The sequence below is a fragment of the Oncorhynchus clarkii genome, chromosome 13 (genome assembly GCF_045791955.1).
Source record: "Oncorhynchus clarkii lewisi isolate Uvic-CL-2024 chromosome 13, UVic_Ocla_1.0, whole genome shotgun sequence".
NCBI classification, from domain to species: domain Eukaryota; kingdom Metazoa; phylum Chordata; class Actinopteri; order Salmoniformes; family Salmonidae; genus Oncorhynchus; species Oncorhynchus clarkii.
The window spans coordinates 58,903,533-58,930,818 of NC_092159.1; the positions used below are offsets into that span (position 1 = coordinate 58,903,533).

Sequence of the window (27,286 nt, forward strand, 5' to 3'; positions counted from 1 at the left end):
ACTGCAGAAACACATTTCATTGATGAGCTCTTGGGAAATGAAGTCCCATGTAGAGACTGACCACAGAACATGGAGGAGAGGCACACAGCAGAAAACCTAAAACGGCATTAACTACCATTGTTGCTGAGTTGGTGGGGGACAGCGGTAAGATGAGCGCTGTCTGGTAGGGTTTCCACTAGATAGCACAGCCACAAAGTCAAAATTGTCTAATTGTCTGTAAAAATGATAGAAATAGGCGGGGTTTATGACTTTGTGGCTGTGGTAACTACAGTGACGACCATCTGGTAGGTAGCCAGGTCTGTGGTAGATTGAACTGCATTGCCCCTTAGTGGTCATACACAGGAAAATATCTGCATTTTAGAAAAGGAAGTTAAAATGGGTAACCTCAATTATTGCATGGATATGACACAGATATATAGATCCATTTTTTCTGATGACAGACTGACTATAACTGTGAAAGTGTCTCCAGCAAGACCAGTAGAGTACGTACACAGACATTAATCCTCTTTACTACTAAACAGATTCTTCTGTCACAAAAACTTTCCATTTATGTGACAAATAACCCCTTGGATAAAGAGTTTCCGATTCTTCCCCTTAGGTTAAAGGTTATATGTTAATTGTACCAGAATAAATATCTCCTGTTTCTACTACACAGCTCCTGTGGGATATGTAGACCTATGTTTAATATGTTCTAATTAAGCAATAAAGCCTGAGGAGGTGTGTTATATGGCCAGTATACTGTACAACAGCTAACAATGCAGAGTGCCTGGACACAGCCCTTAGCCGCGGTATATTGGCCATACAGTATATCACTAACCTCTGAGGTGCCTTACTGCTATTATAACTATACCAACGTTATTAGAGGAGTAAAAATACATGTGTTGTCATACCCGTGGTATACGGTCTGATATACCATGGCTGTCAGCCAATCAGCATTCAGGGCTCGAACCACCCAGTAAATACTTAATATAAGGAAATGGTTTCAGATATCAGTGATCCATCCGTTTGCTCATTAGTAATGAACCATAAAGCATTCTTTCGTCAGAATATAGCATGAAATGTGCTTTGTGGACTCCACCAGACAGAGGTTGCTCTCCGGTTTTGTGATGAAACAAAGGTGTTGTTGAATTTATTCAGCCACTGTGTCTTCTTATTGTCTCGACCTTACGCCCATATATCACGGTCGCAAGGCATATGAGCTAACATGTTATAGAGCAAACAACGCAATTATCACAACACATAGGTTTAACTTCCCCAGTGATTTTACCTACACCACTACTGCCTGTTAGCCAATTATAGCCCCACAGACAAGTACAGGCCTCTCACACATTGAGTTTTTATTTTACAAGAATTGCCTTCTGCTAGCCTGTATTTCGGGAGCAATTATACCTGATTTTTACCCAAAGGCAGCCCAATTCTGATATTTTGCCCAATTATTGGTATTTTGACCAATCAGATCAGAATTAGGCTGCCTGTGTATACTAGGTGCTTTGAGGTTGCATTGTAAAGTACTGAATAACTAAACACAGGTCACGTATTTGACATGGTCTAATATGTATTTGATTAATGTCTACAGACTATGAAGGGCAGCATAGCCCACCTATGCCTGTCTCTCGTCAAACTTTCGATGCAACACTCTGGTCCAGGGTGCGCAGATCTGATGCATGACACGCAGCTGATCTTTCAAAATAATAGTTTGGGAAACATTTATTTAACAAAACAAAACAATCAAGCCATGATCATAAATTACGAAGGGATCGAGCACATAGAGGTATTACATTTGATCGCGCACTATCGGCTACTTTTGTCTCACTACAATATGAGCGCCCCAGACCTCTTTTCCCCAGACCTCTACTTTGTTGTCTTTTCCACAATGTGGATTGACTTGGTATTGGGTTAGACTGCTAACACATTCAACGACGTTGCTTACATTTCCAAATTATACAGAATTTAAATTACCCAAAACCTTTCGGCTAACCCAACATGCACCTGTTACCTTCCAATCTCTTTAATGTCTTCTACCATGTGAATGACAACGGTCGGTCACTTCCACCGTAAAACACCTCCCAATCCAATCCGGTGTCTTTTTTTGAAAACAATGCCCATATTTGGTGTGAGCAGGTGAACGCGAAGGCGGAGGATGAGGCACGGTTGGGGAGAAAAGGAGGTATATAGTCTCCTGCTGAAATGTGGATGCTACACTTCATTGAAGACATAATCATTCCCGGATTCTTGAAGAGAAAGCATCCTAACTGACAGGTAAGCAAACGCCACTATCCCGACGTTTGAGAAAGCCAATCTGAAATGTCGAGTTGTATCGCTAAATGTGTTCTAACTATGGATAAATCACTTGATTTGAAATACAGCTTTGCTTGGATTTGTCTGTGAATACGTGTTTGAGCTGTTGGGATCGGAGCCATATATTGAGAAATTAATGACTGATTGGAATTCTTTGCTTTGTTCCAAATGATTGTATTTGGTTCAATTCCACTGTTTTTACAAGGTCTGCTAGTAGACTAGTGCTCTTTAAATCGGTGGTTAAACATGTTAACTAATTGTTACGAATTACAGCTGACTGTGTCTACTCTTACTAATGAGGACCTCTAATTTGTCTCATTTATACTGTAGTAATTGGTGGTCTGTATTGATGATATACCCTGCACCAGAAAATGGTATGACTTTGTTCTTGATTTTTAGGCCTTGCTTCATTAATCCTCAATTGTTTTTTTCCAGAATGGCTGAAGATGATATTGCTGCACTGGTGGTTGACAATGGTTCAGGCATGTGCAAGGCTGGCTTTGCAGGAGATGATGCTCCTCGTGCTGTCTTCCCCTCCATTGTTGGAAGACCCAGACATCAGGTTGGAACCATACTGGCCTCTTGGATATCGGATTCACTTAATATAGGCTATACTTTTATACACAAACTATATGTGGACACTGCTTCAAATTAGTGGTTTTGGCTGTTTCATCCACATGTCAGAAGGGCCTTACTGAAAAGCTCTGACTTTAAACGTAGCACTGTCCTAGAATGACACCTTTCCAAGTCAGTTTGTCAAATTCCTGCCCTGCTAGAGCTGCCCTGGTCAACTGTAAGTGCTGTTATTGAAGTGGAAACATCTAGGAGCAACAATATCTCAGCTGTGAAGTGGTAGGCCACAAAGCTCACAGACTGGGACTGCTGAAGCATGTAAAAATTGTCTGACCTTGGTTGCAACACTCCCTACCGAGTTTCAAACTGCCCCTGGAAGCAACGTCAGCACAAGAACTGTTCATCTGGAGCTTAATGAAATGAGTTTCTGTGGCCAAGCAGCTGCACACAAGCCTAAGATCACTATGCGCATCGCCAAGCGTTGGCTGGAGTGGTGTAAAGCTCACTGCCATTAGACTCTGGAGCAGTGGAAACGTGTTCTCTTGAGTGCTGACTCGTACTTCACCATCTTGCAGTCCGACAGATGACTCTGGGTTTGGCGGATGCCAGGAGAACGATACCTGCCCGACTGTGTAGTGTCAACTAAAGTTTGGTGGAGGAATAATGGTCTGGGGCTGTTTTTCCACGTTTCAGGCTAGGCCACATAATTCCATTAATGGGACATCTTAACGCTACAGCATACAATGACATTCTGGATGATTCTGTGCTCTTGTCTTTGTGGCAACAGTTTGTGTGAAGACCATTTCCTGTTTCAGCATGCCAATACTCCTGTGCACAAAGCGAGGTCCCATACAGAAATGGTCTGTGGATTGTATGGAAGAGCTTGACTGGCCTGCACAGAGCCCGGACCTCAACCCCATCGAACACTTTTGTGATGAAGTGGAACACTGACTGCGAGTCAGGCCTATTTGCTCAACATCAGTGCCTGACTTCACTAATGCACTTGTGGCTGAATGGAAGCAATTCCCCACAGCGTTGTTCAAACATCTAGTGAAAAGTGTTCTCAGATGAGTGGCGGCTATTATAGCAGCAAAGGAGGGGACCAACTCTATATTAATACCCCTGATTTTGGAATTTAGAGGTTTGAGCATGTGTCCACTCTACTTTTGGTAACTTTCTCTATATTTGACTTTGGGATAGTTTGAAGAGGCTATACAGAACTCTTCCTTCTGGGGGTGCTCTTGAGCCAAGAGGTCCACTAAATAGCCAAATATTGGCCAGAAATGGCCTCATTAAAAAGAAAGGGACACCCCTCCCCAAACCCACTAACAAAAGCATAATGTATTGGTAGCCTAAAACTAAAGATTGGGATTTCATGAGTTCAGAAATTGATTGCGCTGTGTCTGTGAAACATACAGGCAACTCAAGCCAACATTTGAAAACAACTTCTGTAGTGTAACTTGAGTTTGTGTAGTGCAGGGACAAAGTGTAACGGTAGTGTCTCTTTCCCCAGGGTGTGATGGTGGGCATGGGACAGAAGGACAGCTACGTGGGAGATGAGGCCCAGAGCAAGAGGGGCATCCTGACTCTGAAGTACCCCATCGAGCACGGCATTGTTACCAACTGGGACGACATGGAGAAGATCTGGCATCACACCTTCTACAATGAGCTGCGTGTGGCCCCCGAAGAGCATCCCGTCCTGCTCACAGAGGCCCCACTCAACCCCAAAGCCAACAGGGAGAAGATGACCCAGGTAAGTGGGGGCATTAGTGTTTTTTACAAATAAACACTGTGGCAGTAGTAAATAAACCCAGCCATTTTATTTACATGGACTCCTCATCCACTAGCAGAATGTAGAGCAGTTTCACATCAGGGTTACTCTGTTCACCTTGCCTGAGGGTAGGTATTGAGTAGTGGTGGGCCTCACATTCTTAGCAGTATTTGTAGGTGTTTAAAACATCCTTTTTATAAAGAGTCTCAGTCCTAATTCCCACCTTCTATTCTTCCACCAGATCATGTTTGAGACCTTCAACAGCCCAGCCATGTATGTAGGTATCCAGGCCGTGCTTTCTTTGTACGCATCTGGTCGCACCACAGGAATCGTGATGGATTCCGGGGATGGCGTTAGCCACACGGTGCCCATCTACGAGGGCTACGCTCTTCCCCACGCCATCCTGCGTCTGGACCTGGCCGGACGCGACCTCACGGACTACCTGATGAAGATCCTGACTGAGCGTGGCTACAGCTTCACCACCACGGCCGAGAGGGAGATTGTGCGCGACATCAAGGAGAAGCTGGCCTACGTGGCGCTGGACTTTGAGCAGGAGATGAAGACCTCTGCCTCCAGTTCCTCTCTGGAGAAGAGCTACGAGCTGCCTGATGGACAGGTCATCACTATCGGCAACGAGCGCTTCCGGTGCCCTGAGACCATGTTCCAGCCGTCCTTCATTGGTGATGTTTTTCAGTATCTTTTGAAGGGGAACTTCAGCTAAAAATGTCTTTGTTAAAAGCCATTTGTCTATTGTTGGCGACTATAGTAATTCTCGTCCTGAAAATGATGTTTCCTCTTGGTAGAGGTCACACAAGACAGTTATGTATTGATATGACTATTCATAAGCACTAAACACCCAACTTTCTGGCTTGTTTTAAATTTATTTATTTATAAATCAGCGGACAAAGGTTCCATTTGGCATCTGGAGTGGCTCTTTAATACATGTACAAATGTTCTTGTCTAGACGATGTTACTCAGCTTAGTGACAGTCATTCACCACTATACAATCCTCTGGAGCTCTGAGGTTCTTGCCAGTTGCGTGTTCACTGACCTCATTAAAAGAGCCGTACTTGTAGGCCTGTTAATTTCTGTTCCTAGGGCTGCCATTGACATGTACATGCTTGCTTTTGTAGGCATGGAAAGCACTGGAGTGCACGAGACCACCTACAACTCTATCATGAAGTGTGATGTGGACATCAGGAAAGACCTGTATGCCAACACTGTTCTCTCAGGTGGCACCACTATGTTCCCTGGCATCGCTGATAGAATGCAGAAGGAGATCAGTGGCTTGGCACCTCCTACTATGAAGATTAAGGTGGGCATTCATATGTGATTCTGTGACTTTTAGCCCATGGGCATTCAGTGTGGCATCTCTCGACTAGCCCTGTTTTATTTTCTCATGTTCTTTTTGGCTTCCCGAATACTTTCATCAGAAATCTAATTTATGAATGTGTTCTGCACTAAAACAACTTTAGATATCCCTGTTTTACTAATGAATACGTTCAAATCTCTTGTTGCCAGATCATCGCCCCTCCCGAGCGTAAATACTCTGTGTGGATTGGTGGTTCCATCCTGGCCTCTCTCTCCACCTTCCAACAGATGTGGATTTCCAAGCAGGAATACGAGGAATCTGGCCCGTCTATCGTCCACCGCAAATGTTTCTAAAGCCTTGACTCTTAACCTCCGTGTTACTCCTTTCAGGGAGTCTGTTATTTCAGATGGCTCTCCTGTCCAGAAGCCAACACCTTGCCCCTGTCCCCTAAGCATTTGTGTGGCTCTAAAATGATCAGATGAGTATAAGAGAGATAAAGCCATATTGTTTCAGTTCTACATGGTGTCCTGGGGGGGAGTGACAGGGTGGTTTCTGGGTAGGCTCAGTGTTAGGGTTGTGACATTCTGCCTTGTGTTGTATTTCTTACTATTAGTCTTGTATGTAACATCTGCTACTGGGCCATTGAATAAAAGTTCACTGTAATGTGATACTCTGTCGTCTATTTGCAACATTAAGTCTTGTCATATGTTCAGAATGCATTTGTCACTTTTAATTTACTGATCACTTCAGGGAATGATGTGATTTTGTGAACACACTTAATGTAGTTGTCATCGGCTGGAACCCACTGCAGGTTAAATCAAATGGTTTTCTCAATGTTAAATTCTCTTGGTGAACCTCCCGTTTATGGCTTCATCTCTCAGCTCTTTGAGATGTGCTGGCCAGATGAAAGGATGTCATCTCGGTATAGCTGAAGGCAAGGTGATGAAGCCACTTCTATAATGTACGCTGAAATCCCATTGTCTTTGACAGGCGTACATGCTAATGAACGGAAGTCGCTGTTCTCATCACATCAGTGATGACGTGAACATGAGAGGACAGTTAATTCTATATCAGGGGGGTCTTCTCATGAAAAGCTTTGCAGGTGTGTGTTCTACACCAGTGCTAAAACACCTGACGACAGTAATTAAATCCCAGACTGAAGCAGGTGAGTTTACCAAAGAGCTTGCTAGACCCGAAGCCGGCTTTGGCATAGGTAACGCTGGTCAACTGGGTGGGACTTCATACGTTAGGCACATTTCACTTGTAGCCAGGTTCATTGATTATTTATCTAGACCTGGGGCACCAGATGAGTGCCATTTAATGATCCTATCGACCAGCGCTAGGGTTAGTCCTGGAAGTAGTACCAGACTCCAGGCCTGCAGTTGGAGATCCCTGATTTACATGATATGTCCACTAGATGGCAGTACTGTCTTCACATTGTCACATGACCTACACTGGTAGTGAAGACTGTGCTGACTGAGCATGGGAGAACCTCAGTGGTTTAATCTAAACCCTTAGGGCTCTTAGTCTTTTTTTGGTGGCTGCATGTACCTAGAACTGATACTGTATAGCCCTCATATTCATATCTGGACTGGAAGCCAGTTCCACTGCTTTGTTTCATTGTTCCCCTCTAATCAGGTATTGATTTAGACCTGGGATACCAGGTGGGTGCCATTAATGATTAGGTAGAACAGAGAACCAGCTGTACTCCAGACCAGTGTATGAGCAGGACTCCAGACCTCCAGTGTATGAGCAGTACTCCAGACCTCCAGTGTATAAGCAGTACTCCAGAACTCCAGTGTATGAGCAGTACTCCAGATCTCCAGTGTATGAGCAGACCTCCAGTGTATGAGCAGTACTCCAGATCTCCAGTGTATGAGCAGTACTCCAGATGTCCAGTGTATGAGCAGTACTCCAGATCTCCAGTGTATGAGCAGTACTCCAGATCTCCAGTGTATGAGCAGTACTCCAGATCTCTAGTGTATGAGCAGTACTCCAGACCTCCAGTGTATGAGCAGTACTCCAGAGTATGCCCCTGCTGTATAGAGTCATAGCTTAAATCGGGTGTCCAACTCATTCCACGGAGGGTCGAGTGTCTGTGGGTTTTTGTTTTTTCCTTTCAATTAAGACCTAGACAACCAGGTGAGGGGAGTTCCTTACTAATTAGTGACCTTAATTAATCAATCAAGTACAAGGGAGGAGCAAAAACCCACAGACATTCAGCATTCTATGGAATGAGTTTGACACGTGCGTGAAATCAATTTGGTCCACTGTAGTCTATGGAAAGGGGCGGGAATTGAATGAACAACCAATCCATAGACAGTTTCACACCCAACTAGCTGTTTATTGTTTTCCATCCTTTTGAGGAAAATCCATGAGGCTTTGGCCCCTTGTGGGGTATGAGATCGTTGAGACAATAACAACATCTTCTCTGAAAAGGAGGTAAAGGATGAGTGAATTATCTATTGGATTTTACGTTTGGATAACAGCTCCAATTATGTGCTGATGTCATTGAATATTTAATTTAAACTTATTTATTCCCCAAACAATGATAGAATCATCCATAAATATCACCCGTGAATTAATAAAACAAAGCAATGGACAAATGGGATATCTGCTCTCAAATGCATTACTCCTCCTGGATCTATGTAGGAATATTCTTGATGACCAGTACCTCATTCATAGTTTCATGTACACTATACCTGCTGTCTAAAATGCTTTTATGTTAGTAGGAGGAGATATGTTAGTAGGAGATATGTTAGTAGGAGGAGATATGTTAGTAGGAGATATGTTAGTAGGATATATGTTAGTAGGAGGAGATATGTTAGTAGGAGATATGTTAGTAGGAGATATGTTAGTAGTAGGAGATATGTTAGGAGGAGATATGTTAGTAGGAGATATGTTAGTAGGATATATGTTAGTAGGAGGAGATATGTTAGTAGGATATATGTTAGTAGGAGATATGTTAGTAGGAGGAGATATGTTAGTAGGAGATATGTTAGTAGGAGATATGTTAGTAGGAGGAGATATGTTAGTAGTAGGAGATATGTTAGGAGGAGATATGTTAGTAGGAGATATGTTAGTAGGAGATATGTTAGTAGGAGGAGATATGTTAGTAGGAGGAGATATGTTAGTAGGAGATATGTTAGTAGGAGATATGTTAGTAGGAGGAGATATGTTAGTAGGAGATATGTTAGTAGGAGATATGTTAGTAGTAGGAGATATGTTAGGAGGAGATATGTTAGTAGGAGATATGTTAGTAGGAGATATGTTAGTAGGAGATATGTTAGTAGGAGGAGATATGTTAGTAGGAGATATGTTAGTAGGAGGAGATATGTTAGTAGGAGATATGTTAGTAGGAGATATGTATCTTTAAAATTACTTATTTAAAGCGCCCAGCACGTCATCCTCGTTAACAGTTTAAAAAATGTCAGAGAGTGAGATAGGGAAGCGACAGCAGAGAAGTCCTGTAAGGCAATACAAACCAGACTAGATGCCAAAACTGTGACGGCCGGGATGGATAAATTGTACAATGATTGCTCTGCAGGTAGGCCTACAAAGCGTCAGCTCTCAAACACTATACGTGGAGCAACAGCTTGTTGGATGTCTATGAACATGCTGTAATACATCACTGTAGAGACCCATCACATTGATGAGCTCTTTGGAAATGAAGTCCCATGTAGGGACTGACCACAGAACATGGAGGAGAGGCACACAGCAGAAAACCTAAAACGGCATTAACTACCATTGTTGCTGAGTGGGTGGGGGACAGTGGTAAGATGAGCGCTGTGTGGTAGGGTTTCCACTAGATAGCACAGCCACAAAGTCAAAATTGTCTATCATAAAAATTATAGAAATAGGCGGGGTTTATGACTTTGTGGCTGTGGTAACTACGGTGACGACCATCTGGTAGGTAGCCAGGTCTGTGGTAGATTGAACAGCATTGCCCCTTAGTTGAGCAGTTTACTACCGCTGTTAGCAGTGGCGTGTATTCATAGATGGCAAGGGAAGTCAGGCTTTCCCAAAACATTGACCAATAAAACAATACATAAACGTCCTTCAGTTCGCAAGAAGCTGAACGAATCTCACCGGAGAAAACATCCGATCGAGCGAAACAACATCTATCTGATGCTGTCTGGTCAACATTATTGCCGCCCCGTAGCATTGAATGCAAGGGAAGCCAGCAAGCATTTGGCCTCCCATGATCATTTAAAAAAATAATAATAATAGCCAATCGGCGTTGAGCTAAACTGAGCGAGCTCAACTGTGAATGGTCCTGGCACACCCCAAAAAAAGTGTAAATGGAATCCAGTATGGATTTCACATCAAAAGCCAAACATAATTGACAGAGACATGAATTGTATCTTGTTGTGCTGTTTTCCTCCGTTTGCTAGCTAGCTAGCTAGCTAAAATTGGCCCTTTCCTAAATTACCCATGGATAGAGATAGGGATTTGGACTTGTGGTTTTACTTAATTCTCTGTACTGGCCAATGATTATAATGGCAATTTTGATCCAACCATTAATTCATACATTGTGCCCCTGGCCTGAGAGGATGGAAGTTCAATATGTAGCTAATGTACTGTAGTAGGCTAATGTTAACTAGCGGCACATCGTTGCCCATGAAAGGAAGTTAGGCTTGCGAGCAATAATTTTAGCCAGTTAGCCTAGGACAACAAAAACAAAGTGTGTACTGTATGACAGAGTCATAGACTGTTTCGTCAACATGAAAGAGAGGAGGATGGCATTGGCATTTCTCTACAAGTAGAGTCAACATGTTTTTTTCTATGTGCACAAATGCGCACACACACACACACACACACACACACACACACACATACACACACACACACAGAGAGAGAAATCAGAACCATGGACAGCCACATCACATTTAGCTTACATTGATTGGACTAAATTGTTTTTGGTATCTTTTAGTTGTCACTGTATTAGACTAAGCATAGGTGATTTGATGATGTTGAAATGGTGCTGGAATAGTGAAGGCAGCTTCTGTTTTCTTTGCAACTTGTGGCAACTCTGTGGTTCTAAATCAACAGTTGTTTAGTAGTCTGAAAATGTCAGAAACATTAACTTGACCATGCTGTAGATCATGTAACTGTTTGTTACATTCAATGTGCTTTGAGGACTTCACCAGACAGAGGTTGCTCTCCGGTTTTGTGATGAAACAAAGGTGTTGTTGAATTTATTCAGCCACTGTGTCTTCTTATTGTCTCGACCTTAGGCCCATATATCACGGTCGCAAGGCATATGAGCTAACATGTTATAGAGCAAACAACGCAATTATCACAACACATAGGTTTGGCTAACGCCAGTGATTTTACCTACACACCTACTGCCTGTTAGCCAATTATAGCCCCACAGACAAGTACAGGCCTCTCACACATTGCGTTTTTATTTTACAAGAATTGCCTTCTGCTAGCCTGTATTTCGGGAGCAATTATACCTGATTTTTACCAAAAGGCAGCCCAATTCTGATATTTTGCCCAATTATTGGTATTTTGACCAATCAGATCAGAATTAGGCTGCCTGCGTATACTAGGTGCTTTGAGGTTGCATTGTAAAGTACTGAATAACTAAACACAGGTCACGTATTTGACATGGTCTAATATGTATTTGATTAATGTCTACAGACTATGAAGGGCAGCATAGCCCACCTATACCTGTCTCTCGTCAAACTTTTGATGCAACACTCTGGTCCAGGGTGCGCAGATCTGATGCAATGCATGACACGCAGCTGATCTTTCAAAATAATAGTTTGGGAAATATTTATTTAACAAAACAAAACAATCAAGCCAAGTTCATAAATTACGAAGGGATCGAGCACATAGAGGTATTACATTTGATCGCGCACTATCGGCTACTTTTGTCTCACTACAATATGAGCGCCCCAGACCTCTTTTCCCCAGACCTCTACTTTGTTGTCTTTTCCACAATGTGGGTTGACTTGATATTGGGTTAGCCTGCAATGACGTTGCTTGCATTCCCAAGTATACTGATTTAAATTACCCAAAACCTTTCGGCTAACCCAACATGTACCTGTTACCTTCCAATCTCTTTAATGTCTTCTACCATGTGAATGACAACGGTCGGTCACTTCCACCGTAAAACACCTCCCAATCCAATCCGGTGTCTTTTTTTGAAAACAATGCCCATATTTGGTGTGAGCAGGTGAACGCGAAGGCGGAGGATGAGGCACGGTTGGGGAGAAAAGGAGGTATATAGTCTCCTGCTGAAATGTGGATGCTACACTTCATTGAAGACATAATCATTCCCGGATTCTTGAAGAGAAAGCATCCTAACTGACAGGTAAGCAAACGCCACTATCCCGACGTTTGAGAAAGCCAATCTGAAATGTCGAGTTGTATCGCTAAATGTGTTCTAACTATGGATAAATCACTTGATTTGAAATACAGCTTTGCTTGGATTTGTCTGTGAATACGTGTTTGAGCTGTTGGGATCGGAGCCATATATTGAGAAAGAATAAATGACTGATTGGAATTCTTTGCTTTGTTCCAAATGATTGTATTTGGTTCAATTCCACTGTTTTTACAAGGTCTGCTAGTAGACTAGTGCTCTTTAAATCGGTGGTTAAACATTTTTAACTAATTGTTACGAATTACAGCTGACTATGTCTACTCTTACTAATGGGGACCTCTAATTTGTCTCATTTATACTGTAGTAATTGGTGGTCTGTATTGACGATATACCCTGCACCAGAAAATGGTATGGCTTTGTTCTTGATTTTTAGGCCTTGATTCATTAATCCTCCTTTGTTTTTTTTCCAGAATGGCTGAAGATGATATTGCTGCACTGGTGGTTGACAATGGTTCAGGCATGTGCAAGGCTGGCTTTGCAGGAGATGATGCTCCCCGTGCTGTCTTCCCCTCCATTGTTGGAAGACCCAGACATCAGGTTGGAACCATACTGGGCTCTTGGATATCGGATTCACTTAATATAGGCTATACCTTTTATACACAAACTATATGTGGACACTCCTTCAAATTAGTGGATTTGGCTGTTTCATCCACATGTTGTCAGTAGAAGGGCCTTACTGAAAAGCTCTGACTTTCAACGTGGCACTGTCCTAGAATGCCACATTTCCAACAAGTCAGTTTGTCAAATTCCTGCCCTGCTAGAGCTGCCCTGGTCAACTGTAAGTGCTGTTATTGTGAAGTGGAAACCTCTAGGAGCAACAATATCTCAGCTGTGAAGTGGTAGGCCACAAAGCTCACAGAATGGGATTGCTGAAGCATGTAAAAATTGTCTGACCTTTGTTGCAACACTCCCTACCGAGTTTGAAACTGCCCCTGGAAGCAGTTTGACGGAGGCCAGGAGAACGATACCTGCCCAACTGTAGTGTCAACTAAAGTTTGGTGGAGGAATAATGGTCTGGGGCTGTATTTCATGTTTCAGGCTAGGCCACTTAATTCCATTAATGGGACATCTTAACGCTACAGCATACAATGACATTCTGGATGATTCTGTGCTCTTGTCTTTGTGGCAACAGTTTGGGTGAAGATAATTTCCTGTTTCAGCATGACAATACTCCTGTGCACAAAGCGAGGTCCCATACAGAAATGGTCTGTGGATCGTATGGAAGAACTTGACTGGCCTGCACAGAGCCCGGACCTCAACCCCATCGAACACTTTTGTGATGAAGTGGAACACTGACTGCGAGTCAGGCCTATTTTTCTCCACATCAGTGCCTGACTTCACTAATGCTCTTGTGGCTGAATGGAAGCAATTCCCCACAGCGTTGTTCAAACATCTAGTGAAAAGTGTTCTCAGATGAGTGGAGGCTATTATAGCAGCAAAGGAGGGGACGAACTCTATATTAATACCCCTGATTTTGGAATTTAGATGTTTGAGAGAACATTACTGTAAGTAGACACATGCTATCTCTATATTTGACTTTGGGATGTAATTTGAAGAGGCTATACAGAACTCTTCCTTCTGGGGGTGCTCTTGAGCCAAGAGGTCCACTAAATGGACAAATATTGGCCAGAAATGGCCTCATTAAAAAGAAAGGGACACCCCTCCCCAAACACACTAACAAAAGCATAATGTATTGGTAGCCTAAAACTAAAGATTGGGATTTCATGAGTTAAGAAATTGATTGCGCTGTGTCTGTGAAACATACAGGCAACTCAAGCCAACATTTGAAAACAACTTCTGTAGTGTAACTTGAGTTTGTGTAGTGCAGGGACAAAGTGTAACGGTAGTGTCTCTTTCCCCAGGGTGTGATGGTGGGCATGGGACAGAAGGACAGCTACGTGGGAGATGAGGCCCAGAGCAAGAGGGGCATCCTGACTCTGAAGTACCCCATCGAGCACGGCATTGTTACCAACTGGGACGACATGGAGAAGATCTGGCATCACACCTTCTACAATGAGCTGCGTGTGGCCCCCGAAGAGCATCCCGTCCTGCTCACAGAGGCCCCACTCAACCCCAAAGCCAACAGGGAGAAGATGACCCAGGTAAGTGGGGGCATTAGTGTGTTTTACAAATAAACACTGTGGCAGTAGTAAATAAACCCAGACATTTTATTTACATAGACTCCTCATCCACTAGCAGAATGTAGAGCAGTTTCACATCAGGGTTACTCTGTTCACCTTGCCTGAGGGTAGGTATTGATTAGTGGTGGGCCTCACAAATACTGCTAAGAATATGTGTTTAAATCCCCCTTTTTATAAGAGTCTCACACAGTCCTAATTCCCACCTTCTATTCTTCTCCCAGATCATGTTTGAGACCTTCAACAGCCCAGCCATGTATGTAGGTATCCAGGCCGTGCTTTCTTTGTACGCATCTGGTCGCACCACAGGAATCGTGATGGATTCCGGGGATGGCGTTAGCCACACGGTGCCCATCTACGAGGGCTACGCTCTTCCCCACGCCATCCTGCGTCTGGACCTGGCCGGACGCGACCTCACGGACTACCTGATGAAGATCCTGACTGAGCGTGGCTACAGCTTCACCACCACGGCCGAGAGGGAGATTGTGCGCGACATCAAGGAGAAACTGGCCTACGTGGCGCTGGACTTTGAGCAGGAGATGAAGACCTCTGCCTCCAGTTCCTCTCTGGAGAAGAGCTACGAGCTGCCTGATGGACAGGTCATCACTATCGGCAACGAGCGCTTCCGGTGCCCTGAGACCATGTTCCAGCCGTCCTTCATTGGTGATGTTTTTCAGTATCTTTTGAAGGGGAACTTCAGCTAAAAATGTCTTTGTTAAAAGCCATTTGTCTATTGTTTGCGACTATAGTAATTCTAGTCCTTACAATCGTCATTTTTATCCACTACTAAATTGGAGGCTCTGAAAATGATGTTTCCTCTTGGTAGAGGTCACACAAGATGCCCCCTCAGTTACGTATTGATATGATTATTCATAAGCACTAAACACCCAACTTTCTGGCTTGTTTTAAATGTATTTAATATAAATCAGTGGACAAAGGTTCCATTTGGCCACTGGAGTCGCTCTTTAATACATGTACAAATGTTCTTGTCTAGACAATGTTACTCAGCTTAGTGACAGTCATTCACCACTATACAATCCTCTGGAGCTCTGAGGTTCTTGCCAGTTGCGTGTTCACTGACCTCATTAAAAGAGCCGTACTTGTAGGCCTGTTAATTTCTGTTCCTAGGGCTGCCATTGACATGTACATGCTTGCTTTTGTAGGCATGGAAAGCACTGGAGTGCACGAGACCACCTACAACTCTATCATGAAGTGTGATGTGGACATCAGGAAAGACCTGTATGCCAACACTGTTCTCTCAGGTGGTACCACTATGTTCCCTGGCATCGCTGATAGAATGCAGAAGGAGATCAGTGGCTTGGCACCTCCTACTATGAAGATTAAGGTGGGCATTCATATGTGTTTCTGTGACTTTTAGCCCATGGGCATTCAGTGTAGCATCTCTCGACTAGCCCTATTTTATTTTCTCTGTCTTTGTGGCTTCCCAAATACTTTCATCAGAAATCTAATTTATGAATGTGTTCTGCACTAAAACAACTTTAGATCTCCCTGTTTTACTAATGAATACGTTCATCTCTTGTTGCCAGATCATCGCCCCTCCCGAGCGTAAATACTCTGTGTGGATTGGCGGTTCCATCCTGGCCTCTCTCTCCACCTTCCAGCAGATGTGGATTTCCAAGCAGGAATACGAGGAATCTGGCCCGTCTATCGTCCACCGCAAATGTTTCTAAAGCCTTGACTCTTAACCTCCGTGTTACTCCTTTCAGGGAGTCTGTTATTTCAGATGGCTCTCCTGTCCAGAAGCCAACACCTTGCCCCTGTCCCCTAAGCATTTGTGTGGCTCTAAAATGATCAGATGAGTAGAAGTGACTTCCACCTATCCTAACCGGTAGCGGTAAAGCTATATTGTTTCAGTTCTACATGGTGTCCTGGGGGGGAGTGACAGGGTGGTTTGTGACATTCTGCCTTGTGTTGTATTTCTTACTATTAGTCTTGTATGTAACATCTGCTACTGGGCCATTGAATAAAAGTTCACTGTAATGTGATACTCTGTCGTCTATTTGCAACATTAAGTCTTGTCATATGTTCAGAATGCGTTTGTCACTTTTAATTTACTGATCACTTCAGGGAATGATGTGATTTTGTGAACACACTTAATGTATATTGGCTGGAACCCACTGCAGGTTAAATCAAATGGTTTTCTCATTGTTAAATTCTTGGTGAACCTCACGTTTGTCTTCATCTCTCAGATCTTTGGGATGTGCTGACATCCACTTCTATAATGTACACTGAAAGCCCACTGTCTTTGACAGGAGTACATGCTAATGAACAGAAGTAGCTGTTCTAATCACATCAGTGATGACGTGAACATGAGAGGACAGCTAATTTTATATCAGGGTGGTCTTGTCATGAAAAGCTTTGCAGGTGTGTGTTCTATACCAGTGCTAAAACACCTGATGACAGTATTTAAATCCCAGACTGAAGCAGGTGAGTTAACCAAAGAGCTCGCTAGACCCGATGCCTGTTTTGGCATTGGTAACGCTGGTCAACTGGGTGGGACTTCATACGGCAGGCACATTTCAATCGAAGCCAGGTTCACTGATTATTTTCAGTATTTATCTAGACCTGGGGCACCAGATGAGTGCCATTTAATGATCCTATCGACCAGCGCTAGGGTTAGTCCTGGAAGTTGCACCAGACTCCTGGCCTGCAGTTGGAGATCCCTGATTTACATGATATGTCCACTAGATGGCAGTGCCGTCTTCACATTGTCACATGCCCTACACTAGTAGGCGAGCAGGTGCTGCTTTCACATTCTGTCACATGACCTATGCTGGTAGTGAAGACGGTGCTGACTGAGCATGGAAGAACCTCAGTGGTTTAATCTAAACCCTTAGGGATCTTAGTCTAATGTTTTTTTTTGGTGGCTGCATGTACCTAGAATTGATACTGTGTAGCCCTCATATTCATATCTGGACTGGAAGCCAGTTCCACTGCTTTATTCTTCATTGTTCCCCTCTAATCAGGTATTGATTTAGACCTGGGATACCAGGTGGGTGCCATTAATGATTAGGTAGAACAGAACCAGCAGTAGTCCAGACCAGTGTATGAGCAGTACGCCAGACCTCCAGTGTATGAGCAGTACTCCAGATCTCCATAGTATGAGCAGTACTCCAGATCTCCAGTGTATGAGCTGTACTCCAGATCTCCAGTGTATGAGCAGTACTCCAGATCTCCAGTGTATGAGCAGTACTCCAGATCTCCAGAGTATGAGCAGTACTCCAGATCTCCAGTGTATGAGCAGTACTCCAGACCTCCAGTGTATGAGCTGTACTCCAGACCTCCAGAGTATGAGCAGTACTCCAGATCTCCAGTGTATGAGCAGTACTCCAGATCTCCAGAGTATGAGCAGTACTCCAGATCTCCAGTGTATGAGCTGTACTCCAGATCTCCAGTGTATGAGCAGTACTCCAGACTTCCAGATCTCCAGTGTATGAGCAGTACTCCAGACCTCCAGTGTATGAGCAGTACTCCAGACCTCCAGTGTATGAGCAGTACTCCAGAGTATGCCCCTGCTGTATAGAGTCATAGCTTAAATCGGGTGTCCAACTCATTCCAGGGAGGGTCGAGTGTCTGTGGGTTTTTGTTTTTTCCTTTCAATTAAGACCTAGACAACCAGGTGAGGGGAGTTCCTTACTAATTAGTGACCTTAATTAATCAATCAAGTACAAGGGAGGAGCAAAAACCCACAGACATTCAGCATTCTATGGAATGAGTTTGACACGTGTGTGAAATCAATTTGGTCCACTGAAGTCTTTTGAAAGGGGCGGGAATTGAATGAACAACCAATCCATAGACAGTTTCACACCCAACTAGCTGTTTACTGTTTTCCATCCTTTTGAGGAAAATCCATGAGGCTTTGGCCCCTTGTGGGGTATGAGATCGTTGATCAATAACAACATCTTCTCTGAAAAGGAGGTAAAGGATGAGTGAATTATCTATTGGATTTTACTTAACAGCATAACAGCTCCAATTGTGTGCTGATGTCATTGAATATTTAATTTAAACGTATTTATTCCCCAAACAATGATAGAATCATCCATAAATATCACCTGTGAATTAATAAAACAAAGCAATGGATAAATGTCATATCTGCTCTCAAATGCATTACTCCTCCTGGATCTATGTAGGAATATTATTGATGACCAGTACCTCATTCATAGTTCCATGTACACTATACCTGCTGTCTAAAATGCTTTTAAAGGGAATTCAGTATAACAATATCCCTTGGTTTGTCAATCAACACAGAGATCAACTCAAGTGAAGAGTGTGTCATTTGGGGCAGACCACAGGCATGTTACATTCCTACAGTAATACATATCATAACTGCTGATCAATTATGATTCATAGTAACTTTGCTGTCTGTCGAGTTTGCAGGTATAAAAAGTACTTGTTACTGCTGTCTGATCCTGGATCAGTGTCTGAAAGCAGAATTAAAATGGAGTTTGGGAATGACATGTTTGATTTATTTGCTGCCCTGAGTACCCCACTGTGTGAGTGCATCCGTGTGTGTGTTTGAGCATGTATACGTGTGAGTGCGTGTGCGTGCATGTGTATATGTGTGTAAGTGTGTGTGTGTGTGGTACTATAACGTTGTATGGTTGACTTCTGGAATGCTCTAATGCACTGTGAGGTGTGTGACCAGAGTGCTGGCAGATGAAGGTCTCAATGAGCTAATGAGGACAGTGTCTTTCTTCTCTCCTTAACCCCCCTCTCTTCATCACGCTCTCCTGCTGAGTTACCCAACCACTGTGTTTGGAAGCCTGTGTGCATTACCAATTTAATCTTATATTCATTATTTGTCTTGATCTCTCTCTCTCTCTCTCTCTCTCTCTCTCTCTCTCTCTCTCTCTCTCTCTCTCTCTATCTGTCTCACTCAATTCAATTCACTTCAATTCTCTCTCTCTCTCAGGTAAATGACACCTTGAATGTGAGACCCAGAATATTCATAGGGAGAATCTCAATTGCATTTCCTCATGCCCCACCCACCCACCTATTCAAAACCCATTGGATGAGAAGGTCAGAAGGGAGGGACCTCTGAACTTATCATCCAATGGGTTTTCAGAAGGAGGCGAGGTGGTAGGAAGCCAGGAATAAAGGAAATACAATAGAGGTTCTATGCCTCCTCTCCTCTTCCATCTGTAAGCTTGTAGCCCCTCCAACTGCCACCCCTGTAGACCAGGCAGGACCAGAGGAGGCATTGAGATGTGCTGTTACTTAGGGCCAGGATTCAATCTGGACCATGGAAGATCCACGTTGTAGCGCGGTTGACATTTAAAGGTCATTTTAGATTGAGACGCCATCTGCAGCGTTTACCTTGCATGTGATCTCCGCGACTGCACTAACATTGGGAGATGGGAATAAAAGGGCGTCTTTGTCTGGGATTCTCCCTCCTTAGCATGTCTGTGGTCTGTGACCCTATTAACCAAGGTGTTCATTCATTTACAGGACAGCCCTCCCACAAGCCTGTTAAAGGCTCACCCAGCCCAGCCTAGACCCACGCACAAATTCACTCACACTCACTCACTCACTCACTCACTCACTCACTCACACACTCACTCACACACTCACACTCACTCACTCACTCACTCACTCACACTCACTCACTCACTCACACTCACTCACTCACTCACACTCACACTCACTCACACACTCACTCACACTCACTCACACACTCACACTCACTCACTCACTCACTCACTCACTCACTCACTCACTCAGCCACCCACTCATGCTCTCTACCTGTTTAAATGACAGTCATTTAAATTAGCCTCCGTAAATGTCGGCTCTTTTAATGCCAAGTTGTAACAGCAAATTGTTTTGCGAGCTGTCATTTGTTTTTATCGTACGGCAACTTGTTAAAACCTTTTTTTTCTGTCTAGCGTGTAAAAGCACAGACGTGCTCATAGTAATGTCTGGAATAGAATCAATGGAACGGTATGGAACACATCCAACACATGGGTTCCATGTGTCTGATACCATTCCATTCACTCCATTCCAGACATTATTATGAGCCGTCCTCCCCTCAGCAGCCCCCTGTGATGTAAAGACAAAAGTGGTCATGCAAACAGAGCAGGTTATTTCACTTACTTTCAGGGTCAAACGATTAACTCTGACATATGGCACAATACAACATACTCCTAGTTTGTTGTTGTAAAAACCTCTGGGATCTAAATACCTGGTTGTGAATGATTGTGGGAGCCCTGTGTAGATAGAGACAAACCTGGGTTCAAATAGTATTTGTTTTCTTCCAAATACTTTAGCTGCACTTGAATGAGCTTTCCTGACAACTCTGGGTCATTGGAATAGTGTCTGCAAACTGGCACTCCAGACAGGCTCAATTGAACGTTCACAGTATTTGAAAGTACCCCAATACTATATGAACCCAGGTCTGGATAGAATGGTGGTCTTTTAGGGCCCAGACAGGCCTTCGGGGGACAGCAGCAGCAGCACTCCTGTTATTGCCCTCCTCTCTGTTCACCGGCTCCGACAGACAGGAAAGGTCATCTGTGGCCTCAGCGGCTCCCTCCGCTCTGACAGAAGCCTGTCTCTTTCATGTAAGAAAAATGACCACATGAATTACACTGGCAGGTGTGTTGGCAGGTGTGTGTGTCATGTGTGTGTCTTGCTCCCCTGCATTCACAGAGGTTTATGTAGGACAGCTGCCATGTTACAGGGTCTGGACATAGCTGGCTCCCACTGCATTTCTCCTCCATGGCTTTAACTGTATTTCCACAACCAGACACTGTCAAATTAAATAAATACTCTGTGGTCCAGTGATACAGCGTATTACTCCTCCCATGCTGATTCCAAGGCTGGTGCTACTGTAGGGAGGTCACAGAGACATGGTGTTGTTTCTTCTGTAGGAAGGTCACAGAGACATGGTGCTGTTTCTCCTGTAGGGAGGTCACAGAGACATGGTGCTGTTTCTCCTGTAGGGAGGTCACAGAGACGTGATGCTGGTTCTCCTGTAGGGTCACAGAGACATGGTGCTGTTTCTCCTGTAGGGAGGTCATAGAGACATGGTGCTGTTTCTCCTGTAGGGAGGTCACAGAGACATGGTGCTGTTTCTCCTGTAGGGAGGTCACAGAGACATGGTGCTGTTTCTCCTGTAGGGAGGTCACAGAGAAATGGTGCTGTTTCTCCTGTAGGGAGGTCACAGAGACATGGTGCTGGTTCTCCTATATGCAATTCACAGAGACATGGTGCTGGTTCTCCTATATGCAGTTCACAGAGACATGTTGCTGGTTCTCCTGTAGGGAGGTCATAGAGACATGGTGCTGGTTCTCCTATATGGAGTTCACAGAGACATGTTGCTGGTTCTCCTGTAGGGAAGTCACAGAGAAATGGTGCTGGTTTTCCTGTAGGGTCACAGTGAAATGCTGGTTCTCCTCTAGGGAGGTCACAGAGACATGGTGCTGGATATCCTGTAGGAAGGTTACAGAGAAATGGTGCTGGTTCTCCTGTAGGGAGATCACAGAGACATGGTGCTGGTTCTCCTGTAGGGTCACAGTGAAATGCTGGCTCTCCTTTAGGGAGGTCACAGAGACATGGTGCTGGATATCCTGTAGGAAGGTTACAGAGACATGGTGCTGTTTCTCCTGTAGGGAGGTCACAGAGACATGGTGCTGTTTCTCCTGTAGGGAGGTCACAGAGACATGGTGCTGGATATCCTGTAGGGAGGTCACAGAGACATGGTGCTGTTTCTCCTGTAGGGAGGTCACAGAGACATGGTGCTGGATATCCTGTAGGGAGGTCACAGAGACATGGTGCTGGATATCCTGTAGGGAGGTCACAGAGACATGGTGCTGGTTCTCCTGTAGGGAGGTCACAGAGACATGGTGCTGGATATCCTGTAGGGAGGTCACAGAGACATGGTGCTGGTTCTCCTGTAGGGAGATCACAGAGAAATGGTGCTGGTTTTCCTGTAGGGTCACAGTGAAATGCTGGCTCTCCTTTAGGGAGGTCACAGAGACATGGTGCTGTATATCCTGTAGGGAGGTCACAGAGACATGGTGCTGTTTCTCCTGTAGGGAGGTCACAGAGACATGGTGCTTGTTCTCCTGTAGGGAGGTCACAGAGACATGGTGCTGGATATCCTGTAGGGAGGTCACAGAGACATGGTGCTGTTTCTCCTGTAGGGAGGTCACAGAGACATGGTGCTGGTTCTCCTGTAGGGAGGTCACAGAGACATGGTGCTGGATATCCTGTAGGGAGGTCACAGAGACATGGTGCTGTTTCTCCTGTAGGGAGTTCACAGAGACATGGTGCTGTTTCTCCTGTAGGGAGGTCACAGAGAAATGGTGCTGTTTCTCCTCTAGGGAGGTCACAGAGAAATGGTGCTGTTTCTCCTCTAGGGAGGTCACAGAAAAATGGTGCTGTTTCTCCTCTAGGGAGGTCACAGAGACATGGTGCTGTTTCTCCTGTAGGGAGGTCATAGAGACATGGTGCTGTTTCTCCTGTAGGGAGGTCATAGAGACATGGTGCTGGTTCTCCTGTAGGGAGGTCACAGAGACACGGTGCTGGATATCCTGTAGGGAGGTCACAGAGAAATGGTGCTGGTTCTCCTGTAGGGAGGTCACAGAGACACGGTGCTGGATATCCTGTAGGGAGGTTACAGAGAAATGGTGCTGGATATCCTGTAGGGAGGTCACAGAGACATGGTGCTGGTTCTCCTGTAGGGAGGTCACAGAGACATGGTGCCGGTTCTCCTGTAGGGAGGTTACAGAGAAATGGTGCTGGTTCTCTGGTAGGGAGGTTACAGAGAAATGGTGCTGGTTCTCCTGTAGGGAGGTCACAGAGACATGGTGCTGGTTCTCCTGCTTTTAAAATGTTCCGTTTTGGTGGTCAAAGACCTGTAGCACCTACCAGAGGGTAGGGTCTGAATGAGGTAATTGGCTGGATGGGAGGGGTTGTTGAGGTGTGCTTGGTGTACAGAGAGCTCATAGAGGGAAGGTCCCAGCCAGTGATCTTTGAGGCTTTCGACACAACCCTCTCTAGTCTGATCTTTGAGGCTTTCGACACAACCCTCTTTAGTCTGATATTTAAGGCTTTCGACACAACCCTCTCTAGAATTGTTAAGAATCTGTCAGGGTTATCGGTTGGTCAGTCATTATGACGGGCTCAGAGGGGGTCTTTCTTATTCTGTAGTCTGTCTGTCTCTGTGGTTTATGAGACGTGGAGCATGAGGTCGTTGTCCTTGCACCACATCACCGCCCGAGCCACTTCACGGCGGTACTGTGTTAGCAGGCCTCTAGCAGGCCTCTGGTCAGAACAGTAGCATGCAGCGGGACAGCAGGGGAAAACATCCCAAACATGAGGATCGTACCTGTCCTTTATAGTTTGTAGAGCCTTGATCTACTGTGAATGGGAATGTTACTACTGCCATCTGAATGATGCTTCTACTGCCATCTGAATGATGCTTCTACTGCCATCTGAATATTGTTACTACTGCCATCTGAATGATGTTACTACTGCCATCTGAATGATGCTTCTACTGCCATCTGAATGATGCTTCTACTGCCATCTGAATATTGTTACTACTGCCATCTGAATGATGCTTCTACTGCCATCTGAATGATGTTACTACTGCCATCTGAATGATGCTTCTACTGCCATCTGAATGATGCTTCTACTGCCATCTGAATATTGTTACTACTGCCATCTGAATGATGCTTCTACTGCCATCTGAATGATGTTACTACTGCCATCTGAATGATGCTTCTACTGCCATCTGAATGATGCTTCTACTGCCATCTGAATGATGCTTCTACTGCCATCTGAATGATGCTTCTACTGCCATCTGAATGATGCTTCTACTGCCATCTGAATGATGCTTCTACTGCCATCTGAATGATGCTTCTACTGCCATCTGAATATTGTTACTACTGCCATCTGAATGATGCTTCTACTGCCATCTGAATGATGCTTCTACTGCCATCTGAATGATGCTTCTACTGCCATCTGAATGATGCTTCTACTGCCGTCTGAATGATACTTCTACTGCCATCTGAATGATGCTACTACTGCCATCTGAATGATGTTACTACTGCCATCTGAATGATGCTTCTACTGCCATCTGAATGATGCTACTACTGCCATCTGAATGATGTTTCTACTGCCGTCTGAATGATGTTACTACTGCCATCTGAATGATGCTTCTACTGCCATCTGAATGTTGTTATTACTGCCATCTGAATGATGCTTCTACTGCCATCTGAATGATGTTACTACTGCCACCCAAACCAAGTCTTTAATATGGGGGCTGTGTATCACATCCCAGGTCCCCTTGTCTGGCTGTCTGTCTGTGTAGAAGTAGTACAAGTGTTCCTTGTTTCCCACACACCCATTGAGCCTAACTTCTCTGACAAACTGATGTCAATGTGTTTACAGAAGAGAAGTAGATGTACCAATCAGGCCCTTCTGTAGGTCTCTTCTAGTCATTTTCCCACTCTTGTCTTTTAGATTGTTTACAGAAGGAAGTGCTTGGCATTCTCTAATCTGGCATTGAGAGACCATGACTTGGCTTGGGTTTGTTAGCAGAGCATCATTCACGGTCCCAGTGCCTGTTTCACTCTAATTCATGCACTACTGAGATCCATTCTTCCCCCAATAAAAGACATTTAGTTGATTGTTCAGTCTGTTTTTGATTACATCCTAGTTGGTGAGCAGAACAGGACAACAGTCCAGCAGCCATCGCCTGAGGATTGGACAATGGGGCCGATGCTACATTGTCCAGATTTCAAGCCAGTACAGTAACTGTTGTGGTTTTCACTCAGTTGAACAATTATCATTGCGTTCTTCTGTTGTTTGCCCAGCTGTAATGCAGGGTGCAGAGAGAAAGAGGATATTGATGTATTTGAAGTGCAAACAGAAGGTGACACTTGACCTCAGAGAGGGAGGTGGCATGGTGTGAATAGTGCAGAATCTCCTGCGTAACTATTCCAATTGGTCGGTGCTGAAGTGCTAAGCCTATCGGGAGCCTTTGTGCCGTATAAGGCTTGTGTTCCCCTGAGCATCCCCCACCTGTCAACTTGTTTTAAGAAATGCAAGTGTTGTGTGTGTGTGTGTGTGTGTGTGTGTTTAAGTGCTTACAGAGATAGTGTGATGGTAGTCTTGGATGTTAGCAGGAGCTGAAAGTGCAGTATGTCTGAGAGTATTGTTCTAGGAAGGGGGAGGGGCAGTATGTCTGAGAGTATTGTTCTAGGAAGGGGGAGGGGCAGTATGTCTGAGAGTATTGTTCTAGGAAGGGGGGGGGGGGCAGTATGTCTGAGAGTATTGTTCTAGGAAGGGGGAGGGGCAGTATGGTTGAGAGTATTGTTCTAGGAAGGGGGAGGGGCAGTATGGCTGAGAGTATTGTTCTAGGAAGGGGGAGGGGCAGTATGTCTGAGAGTATTGTTCTAGGAAGGGGGAGGGGCAGGTGGGCAGTATGTCTGAGAGTATTGTTCTAGGAAGGGGGAGGGGCAGGTGGACAGATTCAGAACACCCAATAATACTTTCACTTCACCACTTACAGTAGTGATCCAAGAAAATAATGTGTGTGTGCTTGTGCGTGTGTGCTTACGTGCATGCACATTCACGTGTGTGTGCTTTCGTGTGTGTGTGTTTTCCAAGGGGGCCACCTGATCATATAACATCAAAGTCTGAAGAGCCGTCTGCCTCCTGTAGTCATTAAGCCCCTACGAGAGGCAGTAAATCAGCCCTGGGTCTGCAGCAGCTGCTCTGATCACCTATTAAAACTTCCAGAATGTGTGTGAGGACAGAGTGCTGTCTTGTAAGCCGATACCATTGGACAGACCACTGATAAAGGCCATCTTAAACCCAATACTCCGGCTCTGTGGTTTGGATACCAAAGGAAGTGGGAATCCGGGGGGTAGCGAGGAGGGGGGAAGTGGAGATGGAGAGGCGCTATCATTATGGACAACTGCCCCAGGCAGTTTAAGACAGATATGAAGCTGTGGGTGTATTTATGAACGTTAAGCCACTAGACTCTCTGAGCCAAAGCCTTATCCCCCAGGTGTTTGGTGTGTTTACATTTCAATGCATTCAACGTCGTGGTAGTGGACTTCCTAGGCGAATGCCTGCAAGATCGTCAACCAGGAAGACTGAGATATAAGTTTCTCTCACATATGACTGATGGTGTTACTCTGATAGGGAAAGAGAAGAGGACATATTGGCCATATAAAAGAGGTATTCTGTGATTGTCACGGTTGTCGTAAGAACGGGACCAAGGCGCAGCGGATGTTGAGTTCCACATATTTATTTCAGAGAGAAACTTAAGCAAAAACAATAAATGAACAACAAAACATGACTACTTGATGCACAAACACAAAACAATATCACAGGTGGTAAAAATATCTACTTAAATATGATCCCCAATTAGAGACACCAGCTACCTCTTTATTACCAGCTGCCTCTAATTGGGAACCATACAAAACACCAACATAGAAAATATAAACTAGAACACAGAAATGTTACACTAGAATACCCCCTAGTCACGCCCTGACCTACTACACCACAGAGAAACAAGGGCTCTCTATGGTCAGGTCGTGACAGTGATAGGGAACGAAAAGAGGACATGTTAGCCAAAACACTGCAGATAATACTTGGACTCTCCCTGAATTGACATGAATTGATCCTGTATGTGAACGGACAAAGGGATCAATGACAAATTAAAGAGAACGTTAAGAAAACACTGGCCTCAACCGCTCTTCATTGCTAGGGTTTTGTGTCCTAGGTGATCTTGACCACAGCCTTGTTTCTGCCGTTGATCTGATCAGACC

The 27,286-nt window shown here is 44.4% G+C and overlaps 2 protein-coding genes across 2 annotated transcripts; both read left to right on the forward strand.

Moving 5' to 3' along the window:
- Positions 1–2,158: 2,158 nt before the first annotated feature.
- Positions 2,159–6,440, forward strand: LOC139365174 (actin, non-muscle 6.2). The gene is made up of 6 exons (XM_071102618.1): positions 2,159–2,259; positions 2,734–2,860; positions 4,385–4,624; positions 4,884–5,322; positions 5,776–5,957; positions 6,164–6,440. The coding sequence occupies exons 2-6, from the start codon at positions 2,735–2,737 to the stop codon at positions 6,305–6,307; spliced, it is 1,131 nt and encodes a 376-aa protein (XP_070958719.1). The 5' UTR covers positions 2,159–2,259; position 2,734; the 3' UTR covers positions 6,308–6,440.
- Positions 6,441–12,181: 5,741 nt separating this feature from the next.
- LOC139365175 (actin, non-muscle 6.2) lies at positions 12,182–16,330 on the forward strand. Its single transcript, XM_071102619.1, has 6 exons — positions 12,182–12,276; positions 12,756–12,882; positions 14,208–14,447; positions 14,708–15,146; positions 15,647–15,828; positions 16,031–16,330. Exons 2-6 carry the CDS (start codon positions 12,757–12,759, stop codon positions 16,172–16,174), a joined length of 1,131 nt encoding a protein of 376 aa, XP_070958720.1. The 5' UTR covers positions 12,182–12,276; position 12,756; the 3' UTR covers positions 16,175–16,330.
- Positions 16,331–27,286: the final 10,956 nt, after the last annotated feature.